This window comes from Dromiciops gliroides, chromosome 2, assembly GCF_019393635.1.
Source record: "Dromiciops gliroides isolate mDroGli1 chromosome 2, mDroGli1.pri, whole genome shotgun sequence".
Lineage (NCBI taxonomy): Eukaryota > Metazoa > Chordata > Mammalia > Microbiotheria > Microbiotheriidae > Dromiciops > Dromiciops gliroides.
The window spans coordinates 182,105,340-182,120,605 of record NC_057862.1 but is presented as its reverse complement, the minus strand read 5'-3'; the positions used below and the strand labels follow the sequence as shown (position 1 = coordinate 182,120,605).

The 15,266-nt window shown below is 36.9% G+C and overlaps 1 protein-coding gene across 1 annotated transcript in view; it reads left to right on the top strand.

The window, feature by feature from the left end:
- Nucleotides 1-15,266, top strand: part of RYR3 (ryanodine receptor 3) — a 681,173-nt gene that overhangs the window by 571,729 nt on the left and 94,178 nt on the right. The window contains exon 65 of the mRNA XM_043982013.1: nucleotides 6,745-6,875. Within this exon, the coding sequence (XP_043837948.1) occupies nucleotides 6,745-6,875 (131 nt within the window). The remainder of the gene's footprint in view (nucleotides 1-6,744; nucleotides 6,876-15,266) is intronic.

The window sequence follows — 15,266 nt, the reverse complement described above, 5'->3', positions numbered from 1 at the left end:
TACCCTTGTATAGTTTTACTGTCTTTTTATTCCTGTAACTCATTTGACTTCTACTTTAAAATTTTAGATACTATACCATTTGGTGCATATATGTTAAGTGTTGATATGCCTTCATTGTCTATAACATCTTTTAGCAAGTTATAGTTTTCTGATTTATCTCTTTTAATTAGATCTATTTTTGTTTTTGCTATGTCTCAGATCCTAATTGCTACACATGCTTTTTCACTTTAGCTGAAGCATCATAGATTTTGCTCCAGCCCCTTACCTTTATTCTGTGTGTGTCTCTCTGCTTCAAGTGTGTTTTTTTTTGTGATTCTAGGATTCTGGTTTTTAATCCACTCTGCTCTCCACTTCTGCTTTATGAGTGGGTTCATCTCATTTCACATTCACAGTTATGATTACTTAACAGTGTATATCCCTCCATCCTATTTTTCCGATATTTATCCTCTCTCTCTCCTTTCACCCTGTCCCTCCTCAAAAGTATTTTAATTCTCACTATTACCTCCCCCAGTCTTCAGTCCCTTTTATCAGTATCCCCCCTCACTTTTTCCCCCTCCCCACCTAATTCTCTATAGGGTAAAATAGATTTCTATACCCAACTGAGTAGTGTATGTGTTATTTCCTTTTTGAGACAATTCCAATGAGAGTAAGAATCAAGCATTGTCCACCATCTCACCCTCCCATTTTCACTTCCATTGGTAAAAACTCTCTTTGTTAGAAATTCTCCTCTACATCCAGAAAAAGAACTATGGAGTCTGAATGTATTTTGAAGTATACTATTTTTACTTTATTGTTGTTATTTTTCTTTCTTGTGGTTTTTCTCTTTTGTTCTGATTTGTCTTTTACATGACTAATATAGAAATATGTATAGCGTGATTATACATGTATAACCTATATCTGATTGCTTGCCGTCTTGGGAAAGCAGTAGGGAAAAGAGTGAGGGAGAAAAATTTGGAACTTAAAATCTTACAAAAATCAATGTTAAAAACAATCTTTACATGTAATTGAAAAATAAAACAAAATACTAAAGCTTCAAAAAATTTTCTTAATTTAAAAAGTAAAAAGAAATTATCTCCATTCTACTTCTCCCTTCTCCCAGTACATCCTGCTTTCTCAACCCTTAATTTTATTTGTTTGTTTTTATATTATCCCATCATACTTAATTCACATCCATGCCCTCTGTCTATGTATATTTCTTCTAGCTGCCCTAATAGTGATAAAGTTCTTAAGAATTACAAGTATCATCTTCCTGTTTAGGAATGTGAATAATTTAACCTTATTGATTCCTTATGTTTTCTATTTCCTGTTTATTTTTTTATTCTTCTTTTGAGTGTTATATTTGAAAATAAAATTTTCTATTCAATTCTGGTCTTTTCATCAAGAATGCTTGAAACTCCTCTATTTCATTAAATATCCATTTTCCTCTCAAGATCAGACTCAGGTTTGTTTTTTGGTTTTGGTTTTGGTTTTTGGTGAGGTAGTTGGGGTTAAGTGACTTGCCCAGGGTCACACAGCTAGTAAGTGTTAAGTGTCTGAGGCCAGATTTGAACTCAGGTTCTCCTGAATCCAGGGCCGGTACTCTATCCACTGCACCACCTAGCTGCTCCAGATCAGACTCAGTTTTGCAGGGTAGATGATTCTTGATTGTAATCCTACCTCCCTTGTCTTCTAGAATATCATATTCCAAGCCATCTGATCCTTTCATGTAGAAGCTGTTAAATCCTATATAATCCTGACTATGGCTCCATAATATTTGAATTGTTTCTTTCTGCTGCTTGCAGTATTTTCTGCTTGGCCTAGGAGCTCTGGGACTTGACTATAATATTTCTGGTAGTTTTTGTTTGGGGATCTTTTTCAAGAAGCTCTTTGTAGATTTTTTTCAATTCTATTTTACCTCTCTGGTTCTAGGATATCAGAGCAGTTTTTCTTGATAATTTCTTGAAAGATGATGTCTAGGCTCTTTCTTTGATTATGTCTTTCAGGTAATTATCTCTTCTGGATCTATTTTCTAGGTCGATTGTTTTTCCAATGAGTTATTCCACATTTTCTTCTATTTTTTCATTCTTTTGATTTTTTATTGTATCTTTATGTCTCTTATAGCCATTAGATTCCACTTGTTCACTTCTTTTTTTTTTTTTTTCAGTGAGGCAATTGGGGTTAAGTGACTTAGCCGGGGTCACACAGCTAGTAAGTATTAAGTGTCTGAGGCCAGACCTGAACTCAGGTACTCCTGACTCCAGGGCCAGTGCTCTATCTACTGTGCCACCTAGCTGCCCGCTGTGCATTTCTTTCTTCTTCTTCTTTTTTTTTTTTTTTTGCAGGGCAATGAGGGTTAAGTGACTTGCCCAGGGTCACACAGCTAGTTAAGTGTCAAGTGTCTGAGGCCAGATTTGAACTCAGGGAGTCCTGAATCCAGAGCCAGTGCTTTATCCACTGCGCCACCTAGCTGCCCCTTGTGCATTTCTTTTTAATAGCCAACAGAATACATTAATTTTTAAAAAAAATATTTTCTTCATTGAGCTTTTATACCTCCTCTTCCATTTGGTCAGTTCCACTTTTTGAGGAGTTTTTTCTTCAGTGAATTTTTTGGAGATATCTTCCATTTTCTGTGTTTCCTTTACCAAGCTGTTGTCTCTTTTTAGTGATTCTCTTTTATCACTCTCATTTGTTTTCCAATTTTTCTTCTACCTCTATGACTTTGTGTGGTTTTTTTTTAATGAACTCTTCTAGGAGTTCTTTTTCAGCCTGACACTAATTCACATTTTTCTTTGAGGCTTCATGTGTAGCCATTTTGACATTGTTGTCCTCTTCTGAGTTTATGTTTTGATCTTTCCTATCATCATAGTAACTTTCTACAAGCAGGTTCTTTTTTTTTCTCATTTTCCTAATTTATTTCCTGACTTTTTTTGCGGGGCAATGGGGGTTAAGTGATTTGCCCAGGGTCACACAGCTAGTAAGTGTCAAGGGTCTGAGGCCGGATTTGAACTCAGGTCCTCCTGAATCCAGGGCCAATGTTTTATCCACTGTGCCATCTAGCTGCCCCCATTTCCTGACTTTTAATTTTATGTTAAAGTTGAGCTCTGCTCTTGAAATAGAGGAGGCACTCTCACAAGCTTCAGGTTTTTCAAGCTGCTATTTTCAGAGCTAATTCTGGGGGGTCCATAATCTTTTAGTTCTTCCAAGGTGGTATGATATAGGAAGAAGTATGATCACTACTTTCCTGAACTATGCTCTGTTCTGTGAATGATCACAAGTACCATTTTCTACCCTGGACCTATGACCATGATTCCCATTTCCCTTCAGCAACACACTCTAGTGTACTAATACTTTTCACCCCAAGACTGTAACCCAGATCCCTCTTTGGGTAGTGCAACAGAGTCCTGCTCTTAGTGCCTACAAAGAATCCCCTGTAATCTCTTTCTGACCAGTTGCTGGCCCCCTTACCATCTGTTGGCTGAGAATCACTACTGCTGATTCAGTTGCCCCCAGAGTCTGCTGCTGGCTTGCCTGATCTGCCTGCACTAGACTGTGTTCTACCCTCACCTCAGTGTGACAGATCTTTCTTGTAGACCTTCTAAGTTGTCTTGGGCTGAAAAATTATTTAACCCTGTCCTATTTTTGGTTCTTCCACTTCAGAATTAATTTTGAAGTACTATTTTAAAGTTGTTTAGAGGAGGAGGGATAGGATGAAAGAAGATAGATAATAGAGTAAATACCATGGGGAAGGGAATATGATGGAGGGAAACAATTAACAATAGTAATTGTGAAAAAGAGTAAAGGGGGAAAAGTGTACAAAAATATTTATAGCAACTCTTTGTGGTGGCTAAGAATTGGAAATCAAAGGAATGTCCATCAGTTGGGGAATGACTGAAGAAGCTTTGATATATGGTTGTAATGGAATATTATTGTGCTATAAGAAATGGTAAGCAGGATGATTTCAGAAAAACCTGGAAAGAGTCATATGAACTGATGTATAGTTAAGTGAGCAGAACCAGAAGGACATTGTGCACAGTGACAGCAGTATTGTTCTATGAGCAATTGTGGATGACTTAACTACTCTCAGCAATACAATGATCCAAGACAATCCCAAAAGACTAATGATGAAGCATACTATCTACCTCCTGAGAAAGAACTGATATTGATTGAACACAGAGTTAAAAAAATAAGAGTACTTGTGGAGTGTACATATATAACCTATACTGGATTGGTTGCTGTCCTGTGGAGGGGAGAGGAAAGGGAAGGAAGGAGAAAAGTTTTGAACTCTAAATCTTATAAAAATGAATGTTGAAAATTACCTTTACATGTAACTGGAAAAAATAAATTTTTTTAAAAAGTTGTTTAGAGAGGAACTTGGCAGAGCTCAAGTGAGTTCCTGCCTTATTCCACCATCTTGGCCCCAAAACTCCCCACAACAGACTTTTAAGTTTAATCTGCATGATGAGGATTTTCTCTACGTTTTCTTAAGTCTAGGCAATCAACAAAACAACAAATCAAACTCTTATTTATTTAATTTGTTTATTTTCCTAACACTTGAAAATTTAATGATCTACTCTTGCATTTCAAGCATTCATCAGTACATCCATGAATGGTCTAGTCTCACTTTGGCATGGGAGCTTTGACCTTCTCTATTTCTGACCTTAGTCAGTTTGCCCCTTCATAGGCAGTTTGGTGCCTTTTGCTCCTAATGTAACACCATATTAATGCTGAACTTAGGACACCCAATCAGCTTACTCTTAGGCAGTCAACCCCTAGCCTCAGTGTCTTCTACTATAAAATGGGGGTAATAATAACACCTATCTCTCAGGTTAAAGATAAAATGAGTTAATATTTGTAAAGTGTTTTGTAAACTTTAGAGCACTACCTAAGTGCTATATATAATAAGTTTATCATTATTATTGTTACCCCACAATAGATCAGAACTCATGAGCTCAAGCAGTCAACCAGCTTCAGCCTCCCCAGTAGTAGGGATGTTTAGCATGACATTTTCTAGTTTTTATTGCAGCTCCAGTTCCCAAGGATTCAGGTCACATGCTTTAAGAACATAAGAACACCTTTCTTTCCAAACTGATCACAAAGGGAAACAGAAATAATTTGGTGCTGTTTAGTGAGTGAAAACAACACCCATTTCCTAATTTTACATCTAGTTTTTCTATATTTTTATCATGGGCTAAGAAAGAGTTCATGCTTGGTTGATTATAAGGTATATTGTCCCCTGACTGGGGATTCAAAAAATATGCATAGAACATTAGAAGTACATGATCCATCTGTGAATGGATGCCAGTGAATTGCTTAGACAATATTATCAATTAATAGGAAACAGATGGTACTGTTTCCTTGTGTTCATCATTGGTCAGCAGATGTCAGATCCTGACAGTGTCCTGCTTCCCCCTCCCCACAACAATCAGGGAATATCTTGTGTTCTCAGTAATATTCTCTGATTTCTTTGACAATAAGAAATTGTTGAGAAATAACATAGAGTCTCAGTGACTGTTCACAAACTGGAGAGTGAAGGGAAAATTCCTCAGCCCTATACTCAGTTTATACAGTTGAGCTATGTTTAAAGTATGAAGTGGGCAATTATGAGGGAAGTGGAACATGTTGAGTCAAATTGGGAATTCATACCCTTTATGACTCTGTAAACATTTGAGAATGAGATATCTCTAAATTTGGACACGTCACATATCTTTTGAGCTACTTCAGTTCTGCTTTGTTCATAGAACATAGCGCCTTTTTTGATGTGGGCATGTCATGTTGGACAGTCATGCCAGTGTATCCCCTTTTTCACAATTGATTCCAGAGTTCTTCAAAGAGACCTCTCTTCTTCAAAGAGAGTGTCCTTACATCGCTTCTTCTGACCTCCATATGAATACCTGCCTTGTGTGAGCTTTCCATAAAATAGTATTTTAGGCAAACATACATTTAGCATTCGAACAACGTGGCTGGCCCATAAGAGTTGCACTCTCTACAGTGGAGTTTAAATGCTTGGCAGTTCAGCTTGAGAATGGCCCTCAGTGTCCATTACCTCATCTTGCCAGGTTATCTTCAGAATCTTCTTAAGACAATTCAAATGGAAGCAATTCCATTTTCTGGTATATTATCTAGGTCATAAAGATATAACCATGAGGTCAGCACTGTGGCTTTGTATACTTTCAATTTGGTGAGCAGCCTAATACCTGTTCTCTCCCATACTTTCCTGTGGAGATCTATAAAAACAAACAAAAAAGACCTTAAAGGTATTGTGATGGGTCAGACTGATCATTATTCTGTGAAATGTGTTAATTCCTCTTGGAGGGAAGCCCATGTAATTTGAGTCTTGTTAACATCATTTGCCTGATTCTAAGCTATTTCCCTTTTTTCCTCATTCTCTTCCTCTTCCCTACTAACAAAGACTCTTAATCCAACAAAAAGCACTCCATGGCAGCAAGATATAAATTGATCATCATTCTGTGCACACAAGTGGAGTCAGTTGCAACTATGATGCCATCAGGACTAACTCAGATATATGTAGAGAATGCAAAACCACTTACCCATAACTGGAAAAGATGATAGCAATAATAGTTTCCATGTTGTGGGACCAGGCAGTGGGAATTTCTAAAAGTGTCAAATCACTGATCTAAGTGTCTCAGAAAAGGAGTGGGGAGGAATGTAGCACATATTTGGCCTTGGTAAGTCCAGGGCATAGAAATACCCCATTCAGTAACCCATAGAGATGAGTTTATTTTAAATTGATTTTTTTGTTTTTAGGCAACGTCCAGCACTTGGAGAATGTCTCGCTGCACTGGCAGCTGCTATGCCAGTGGCATTCTTGGAGCCCTCCCTCAACTGCTACAACTCGCTCTCTGTCTTCAACACCAAAACCCCCAGGGAGAGGTCTAGTAAGTGCCCTATCATAGAGGTCAGTCAGTCTGCATACTCATCAGCTGTAAGCAAGAATGTTATAGAATTCTGCTTCATGGAAAATGAGGGCTAAGTGCTGTTTTATCATTTCCTCTTGTCTCCACCTGGTTTGGGGCCACATATTCTAATGGGGGGAAAAAAACCTGAAGATATGTCAGAAGACTTGAGTTCTAGTACCTTCTCTGCTATTAACTATCTGTGTGACCTTGGTTAGACATATTATTTAATGGCTGTAAACTTATGTTTTTGCTCATCTCTGAAAAATGGTCTTAGATTAGAAGATGATCGCTAAGATTCCCCCCACCTCTAAAATTCTGTTTCTGTTACCACTTTAACACTTTAGGCCTCTTTTTCCATTCCTGCTTTGTACATAGGGATATTATGAAGCCTCCTTCTCCTGGGAATCACAAGTAATACATTAACACTTCAAATGCCATAATATTTTCTTCAAGTACATAAAGAACCATCATAGAGAATATAGTAACTGGATGTTCTCTTTATTTGTGTAAACTTAAAAAAACACAACAGGTGGGCTTATGATTATTCATGAAGAGTAATTTACTAAAAGTCAGGATTATGAGACATTGGAGCAACTAAGGCAGTTTAAAGGAGACCTCCTAGAAAGACCTTTTATATTTCTTATTTTTCAAAGGACATATCTTTTATTTCTGGGATGATAAAGTATGAGAGGCAGCTAAGCATAATGGATAGATAGTTGCTGGGTTTGGAGTAAGGAAGACCTGAATTCAAGTCCCACTTCTGATACATACTACATGAGTGACCCTGGGTGACTCACTCAACATCCTGGTGCCCCCAGGCAACTATTATATTCTAAGCAAATTTTCTGACTTGGGAGTTCCCTCTACCAATTAAATCACAGGTTCTGTCCCTACTATGTGCCAAGCACCGTGTTAAGTGCTTAGGAAACAAAGGTAGAAGATAGTCCTGACACAACATGCAAACATCTACAGATAAGATCTGCACAGGATAAACTGGAGATAATCAACAGAAGATGCTAACATCATGAGAGACTGGGAAAGACTTCTGTTAGGTGGGGTTTTAGCTGGAACTTGAAGGAAGCCAGAGAAGTCAAGAGACAGAGATGAGGAGAAAGAACATTCCAGACATAGGAGACAACCAATGAAGATGTATAGATGATGGATCATGTTGTGTGAGAAACAGCAAGGAAGCCAGAGTCGCTGGGTTGTGAAATATTTGGGAACAGAGGGTGTAAGGTGTAAGAAGATTGTAAAGAGAGAAGAGGACCAGATAATTAAGGTCTTTAAAAGCCAAATGTAGTATTTTTAAAATCTGATCCTAAAGGTAATAAGGAACAATTAGAGCTTACTTGCTGGCACCAGTTACAGGACTGTTGATCTGGGTCACAATCCCAGGAAAAGAAGGAATACTAGCACAACAGAGCTTGAAGCTGCAAGGAAGTGGGGACCCTGGTCACAATTCCAGGGTGGGAAAGAGTGCTTGTAGTGGCAGACCAAAGAACAGGACAGGAGAGTGATAAACACACTTCTCCTTAGATCATTCCACCTTTGAAGACCCCCGGAACTAGCCCTGAAAACAGCTTCAGCAGAGCCCAACTTTAATATAAAGCTAAAAGTCAAGAAATAGGTTGGGAAAAGGATCCTGACCAAGTTGCTATGATGAAAGGGAAAATCAAAATACAAACTCAGAAGACAATAGCAGAGTCAAACTGTTACATCTAAAACCTCAAAGAAGGATGTGACTTGGTCTTAGGCCCAAAAAGAATTTCTGGAGGAGCCCAAAAAGTATTTAAAAAATTAAATAAGAGGGGGCAGTTAGGTGGTGCAGTGGATAAACACTGGCCCTGGATTCAGGAGGACCTGAGTTCAAATATGGCCTCAGACACTTGACACTTACTAGCTGTGTGACCCTGGGCAAGTCACTTAACCCTCATTGCCCCGCCAAAAAAACAAAACAACTTTAAAAATTAAATAAGAGAAGTAGAGAAAAATTAGGAATAGAAATTAGAGTGATGGAACAAAATCATGAAAAAAGAGTCAACAACTTGGTAAAGGAGGCACACAGAAAAAAAAATACTGAAAAAAATAACACTTTAAAAATAGAATAGTGGTTAAAAAGGCACAAAAATCCACTGAAAAGAACAAAACCTAAAAAAGTAGAATTGGCCTAATGGAAAAGGAGGTACAAAAGCTGAATGAAGAAAATAATTCCTTAAAAATAAGAAGTAGGCAAATGGAATCTAATGACTACAAGCTATATCAACAAATAATAGAACAAAAAAAGAATGAAAAATAGAAAAAATATGGAATATATCATTGGAAAAACAACTCACCTTGAAAATAGATCCAGGAGAGATAATTTAAGAATTATTGAACTACCTGACAGCCATGACCAAAAAAAAAAGAGCCTAGACATCATCTTTCAAGAAATTATCAAAGAAAACTGCCCTGGTAACCTTGATTCAGAAGGTAAAATAGAAATATAAAGAATCTACTAATCATCTCCTGAAAGAGATTCCAAAATGAAAACTCTCAGGGATGTTATAGTTAGATTCCAGAGCTTCCAGGCTAAGGAGAAAATACTGCTAACAGCCAAAAAGAGCCGCAGTGAAGATAACACAAGATTTAATAGTTTCTATATGAAAGGATTAGAGGATTTGGAATATGATACTCTCAAAGACAAAGGAATTAGGATTATAACCAAGAATCACCCACCAAGCAAAACTCCTTGGATGGGGTGATGAATATTCAGTGAAACAGAGTAGTTTCAAGCATTCCTGATGAAAAGACATTTGACTTTCAAATACAAGGCTCAAAAGAAATATAAAAAGATAAACAGGAAAGAAAAAGCATAATGAATTCAATAAGGTTAAACTGTTTACATTGCTACATGAGAAGATGATACTTGTAACTCCTAAGAACTTTATCATTATTAGGGTAGGTAGAAGGAGTATACATAGACACAAGGCATAGGTGTGAGTTGAATATGATGGGATGATACCTAAAAAAAAATAAAATTAAGGGATGAGAAAGAAGAAGGCACTGGAAGTAGAGGAGAGAGAGGTAGAATTGGGTAGCTTATCTCACATAAGAGAGGCACAGAAGAGCTTTTATAGTGGAGGGGAAGATGGGAGATATGGGTGGGAGCACTTGAGCCTTACTCTCATTGGAATTGGCTTAAAGTCGGAATGACATACACTCAGTTGGGCATAGAAATTTATCTTGTTGTATAGGAAAGTAGGAGGAGAAAAGATGAGCAAAAGAGGTAGGGAGGTTTGTAAAAAGAAGGGCAGATTGCAGCCAGCAATAATCAAAAGCAAAACACTTTTTAGGATAGAAAGGGGGAAAGGAGGGGCAGCTAGATGGCGCAGTGGATAGAGCACCAGCCCTGGAGTCAGGAGTACCTGAGTTCAAATCCGGCCTCAGACACTTAACACTTACTAGCTGTGTGACCCTGGGCAAGTCACTTAACCCCAATTGCCTCACTAAAAAAAATTAAAAAAGAAAAAAGAAAGGGGGAAAGGAGAGAGTAGGATAAACAGGGAGGAAATAGGATGGAGAGAAATACACAGTAATCATAACTCTGAATAAATATTTTGCAGCAAATACCTCTGATAAAGGCCTCATTTCTCAAATGCATAGAAAACAGTCAAATTTACATTTATTTATTTATTTAAAGATTTGAGTTCCAAATTCTATCCCTCTCTCATTCCCTCTCTCCCTACCCTCCCTCCTCCCCAAGGTTGCAAGCAACCAGTATAGGTTATACATGTGCAATTATGTAAAACATTACCTTATATTTTACATTTATTTATTTAAAGTTATCAAATATATACAAAATAAGAGCCATTCTTCAATTGATAAATGGTCAGTGGATACAAATAGGCAATTTTCAGACAAAGTAATCAAACCTATCAATGGTCATATATTTTTAAAACTCTCTAAATCACTATTGATTAGAAAAATGAAAATTAAAACAATAGAATGTTCTCAGAAAAACTTGGAAAGTCTTACATGAACTGATAAGACACAAGACATAAGTAAAGTGAGAAGAACCAGGAGAACAGTGTACATAGTAACAGCAATATTGTACAATGATCAACTGTGAATGATTTAGCTATTTTCGGCAATACAGTGATCTAAGAAAATTCCCAAGGACTTATGATGAAAAACACTATCCATCTTCAGAGAAATAACTGATGGAGTCTGAATGCAGATCAAAGCATACTTTTTTTACTTCTTTATTTTTCTTGGGGTTTTTTTTTGGGGGGGGTGTTTTCTTTCACATCATGAAATATAGAAATATGTTTTGCATGACTACATATGTATAACCTATGTCAAATTGCTTGCCTTCTCAATAAAGAGGGAGGGTAAAAAGGGACAGAGAGAATTTGGAACTCAGAGTTTTAAGAAATGAATTTTTAAAAATATTTTTATTAGGAGGCAGCTAGATGGCGCAGTAGATAAAGCACTAGCCCTGGATTCAGGAGGACCTGAGTTCAAATCTAGCCTCAGACAGTTAACACTAGCTCTGGGCAAGTCACTTAACCCTCATTGCCCCCACCAAAAAAAATTTTATATCTATATATTTATTTATTTACGAGTAATTTGGGGACAAAATATAATATTAAATTTAAAATGCATAATTTTTAAAAAGAAAAGGCCTTTTGATTTGACAATTGACAGATTGCTAGTATCTTTGGAGAGAATAGTTTTGGTTGAATGATGAAATCAGAAGCAAGTGAAATGAAGTGCAGGCATCTATTGTGGACAACCCTCTTAAGGACAAAAAGGAGGAAAGATGTGGGAGATGACTAGCAACAAAGGACAGATGGAGTGAAGGTTTTATAAGGATTAGAGATGTTTGTAGGCATCAAGGAAGCAGTCAGGAAGCAAGAAGCAATTGAAAAGTGAGAGTAGGGATGAGAGAAGAGGCAGTATGCCAGAAAAGACAGGATGAAATGGGATCACTTGTGCATATAGAGGAATTTCCCTTGGCAAGAAGGGCCACTTTGTGGGAGATGAGCTGAAGGAGGAAATAATAGCAGAAGGCATCTAACTGATGTGAGATGAGCAAAGTTCTCAGCAAATGGTTTTAAGTTTTTTAGATTTCTCAACTGAGAGGGTGGAGGGAAAGCCATGAGAATTATATGGAGGGATGAAAAGGCTTTGAAAAGCTAATGTAGTAAGATAATGAGCTAGTTAGGGAGGTATAAAAGGATTGTTTTGCCTCAGTGAGGGCCAGATCAAGATTATTTAACATAAATTTGTAGTGGACTCAATCAGCATAGTTTCATGATTTTCACCAACTTCATTCAACAGCAGGTTCAAAGGCAACAGATGTTGGGAGTAATCAAAACCTGGGAGTTGGTAAAGCAAAACTGGCAATAGGTTAAGGGAACAAAGGACTTGAGAGAAGAGGACAATGTAAAATTGAACTGGTTCACCAAGGAGTCAAAATGAGAAAAGGAGGAAAATAACAGACTGGGAAAGAATTGAGAGGATGAGGAATTGGAGTTTACACAGTAAAGGCCAAAAACAGTTTGGGATTTCAGGCCAGAGGGAGAGGCTAAATGACAACAAATTGTGATCAAATTAAAGGGAATTTCAGTTAGTGAACATGGAAGTAGTGCATTTGTAGGTTATCAAGGATATAACCTGAGTTAATCAGTTCCTCAGGAACCCAATCTATCAATTCAATTTGAGTGGGTAACCCAAAGGGAATACTACATATTATTATCTCCGTATTATAATCTGATTTGGAGTCTATAGAAATGGTTCTGGAACAAGCAACTACCTTGTGGGCAAACTGGATGACAGGGAGATATACACATACATACATACACACACACACACACATACATACAACATATATACATATGCATACTCATCTACACACACACACACATATATATATATATATATATATATATATATATATACCATATGTGTGTGTGCACACCATATATACCGCATCTTATTCCCACAATTTTGATTTCTTATACTAGGTCTCTATATCTTGAAAGCTTTAAATTATACATAACTTGAAGGTAATGAGTACCTTACATGGTGACATCTATTAAAAACACTATTTTCAAGGTTTTTTTGGATTATTGTTCCATCTGGGCAATTAAGGGCACCATTTCAGTCTATGATAATGTTCTGGTCCCAACAGAGTGTGCTGATTGAGTTTTCAAAGATATTTTGAGATCTATATTTATAGTGTAGGGATTTATTATCTAACAGTCTATAAAATATAGCCAGCTTCTGATATATTATTCTAGCTACCAAGTGATGTCTTGCTAAGTATTTGGTAGGTGCTAAATTTTTATAGCCTGAAAGGGGAAAAAAAACTATTTTGCACAGTTTCTACCATTTCCTTACATAATCTGCATTGATCAATTAGAGATAGCTCTTCTGGTTGCAGTGACCTAGTCCTGAATTCCCATCATAAACTTATGTATTAACCTTTTTCTAAATAAATTGTTATCTGTAGTATTTTAAAACACATCTGACCCTCTGACTATGTAATATTGATCAAGGATTTCAAATTCAATTTCCTCTGTAATGTTTGGTCAGCATTTTATTTCTTTTTCCTCTAAGAAGTAGGCTTTTAAGATCATATGGTATAGGAATTTCTAGGTCTTAGTTTCTGGAAGTTTAATGGATATCTCTAAAGGACAGGCTTTGTTTCTTTCTGATCTTCTGCTCTGGTTTTTTACTTTATCTGGAATGCTATTTTCACTTTTCAGTTGTTGAAAAAAGGACCCAATGGGCAGCTAGGTAGCGCAGTGGATAAAGCACTGGCCCTGGATTCAGGACAACCTGAGTTCAAATCCGACCTCAGACACTTGAGACTTACTGGTTGTGTGACCCTGGGCAAGTCACTTAACCCCCATTGCCCCTCAGAAAAAAAAAAAAGAAAAAAAGAAAAAGAAAAGAAAAAAGGACCCAAGTCTCTTTGCCTTTTCTAACTCTTCTCTCTTAACTTGAATTGTGTGCATTTTTAATCCTTATAATTCCTGCATCCTCATCCAAAGATAGAGCCCTACTACCGTTAGCCTGCTAATCTACAAAATAATAATAGTGGCATTGGAAAAACAATGAGGTGCTTCTTGGACCTCAAGGGATTCTACCTTTGCTGCATTTCAAGGTAATCTTGCAGTGTGACTATTTGCTAAGTCTATATGTAGCTTTACAACTACAGATGTCCTAGGTTGTTTGTTTGTTTGTTTTTAAGAATCCTTTTCTCAGCTGAACATTAACCTAGAATTAATATCAGAACAAATGCTTCTCATTTACTGCCTCAGGCAGTCAAAATTAAATATGAGAAGTTACATCATTGTTTTTGCCTTGGTCAATATGCTAAATTTGCCCATCTAAAGGACATCCTAGGATATTGATACAGCCATCAACAATCTCCCTGACATTATTCTTAGGACCTACAACTTTGTTTCTTTACATATGCTGCTGAGAGTGACTTGGAGAAATGTATGTACCTACAAAATGAACATAGTTCTGTATAGTCAACAAAATCAAGAAGCTCATATCTTCTCAGGATATCTTTTGATATCTCCCCTTTTTGATCATCTAGCTTCTTCTTTTTTTTTTTTTTTAGTGAGGCAATTGGGGTTAAGTGACTTGCCCAGGATCACACAGCTAGTAAGTGTTAAGTGTCTGAGGCCGGATTTGAACTCAGGTCCTCCTGACTCCAGGGCTGGTGCTCTATCCACTGTGCCACCTAGCTGCTCCAATCATCTAGCTTCTTAAAGAAGGATGATAGAATTCTCTGGCTAAAAGGGATTTCAAAATCTATCTGGTTCTTAGCCTTGACCATTCCTAATCTATTCATAGTCTGATATGGATCTATCCTTAAAGATTTCCAGGAAAAGAGATTCCACTGCCTCCCTCAGTCTCTTGTCCTAATGTTTGACAATTATACTTGATCCTGTGCCTAAATGAAATATCATTTATTTTCCATCTCCCCTTGATCAGTGCTCTGGATAAAGTGAAATCTTTCTTTCTTAAATAATATTTCTTTAGGGGATTATTGAAAGAAAATTTTAACACAGGCCAGCGCAACCCATAGATAATAACAGAATATACAAATACTTAGTTTGCTTATGCATTCATTTCATGTATTGATTTATTTTACTATGCTGTCTACTTTGAAATTAAAATTCTGTAAATTATTTCTAAAATTCAGTAGTACTGGAAATCTTACCATTTATAGTACAAAGTAAAACTGAGAGACAAAAGGAATGTCAATAACACTAATGGAGAAATAGGTTCATAGTATTTAAAGCTAGAAAGAACGTTAGAAAATGTACAGCCCAATCCTTCTCCTCTATTTTCCCTCCCTACACACAC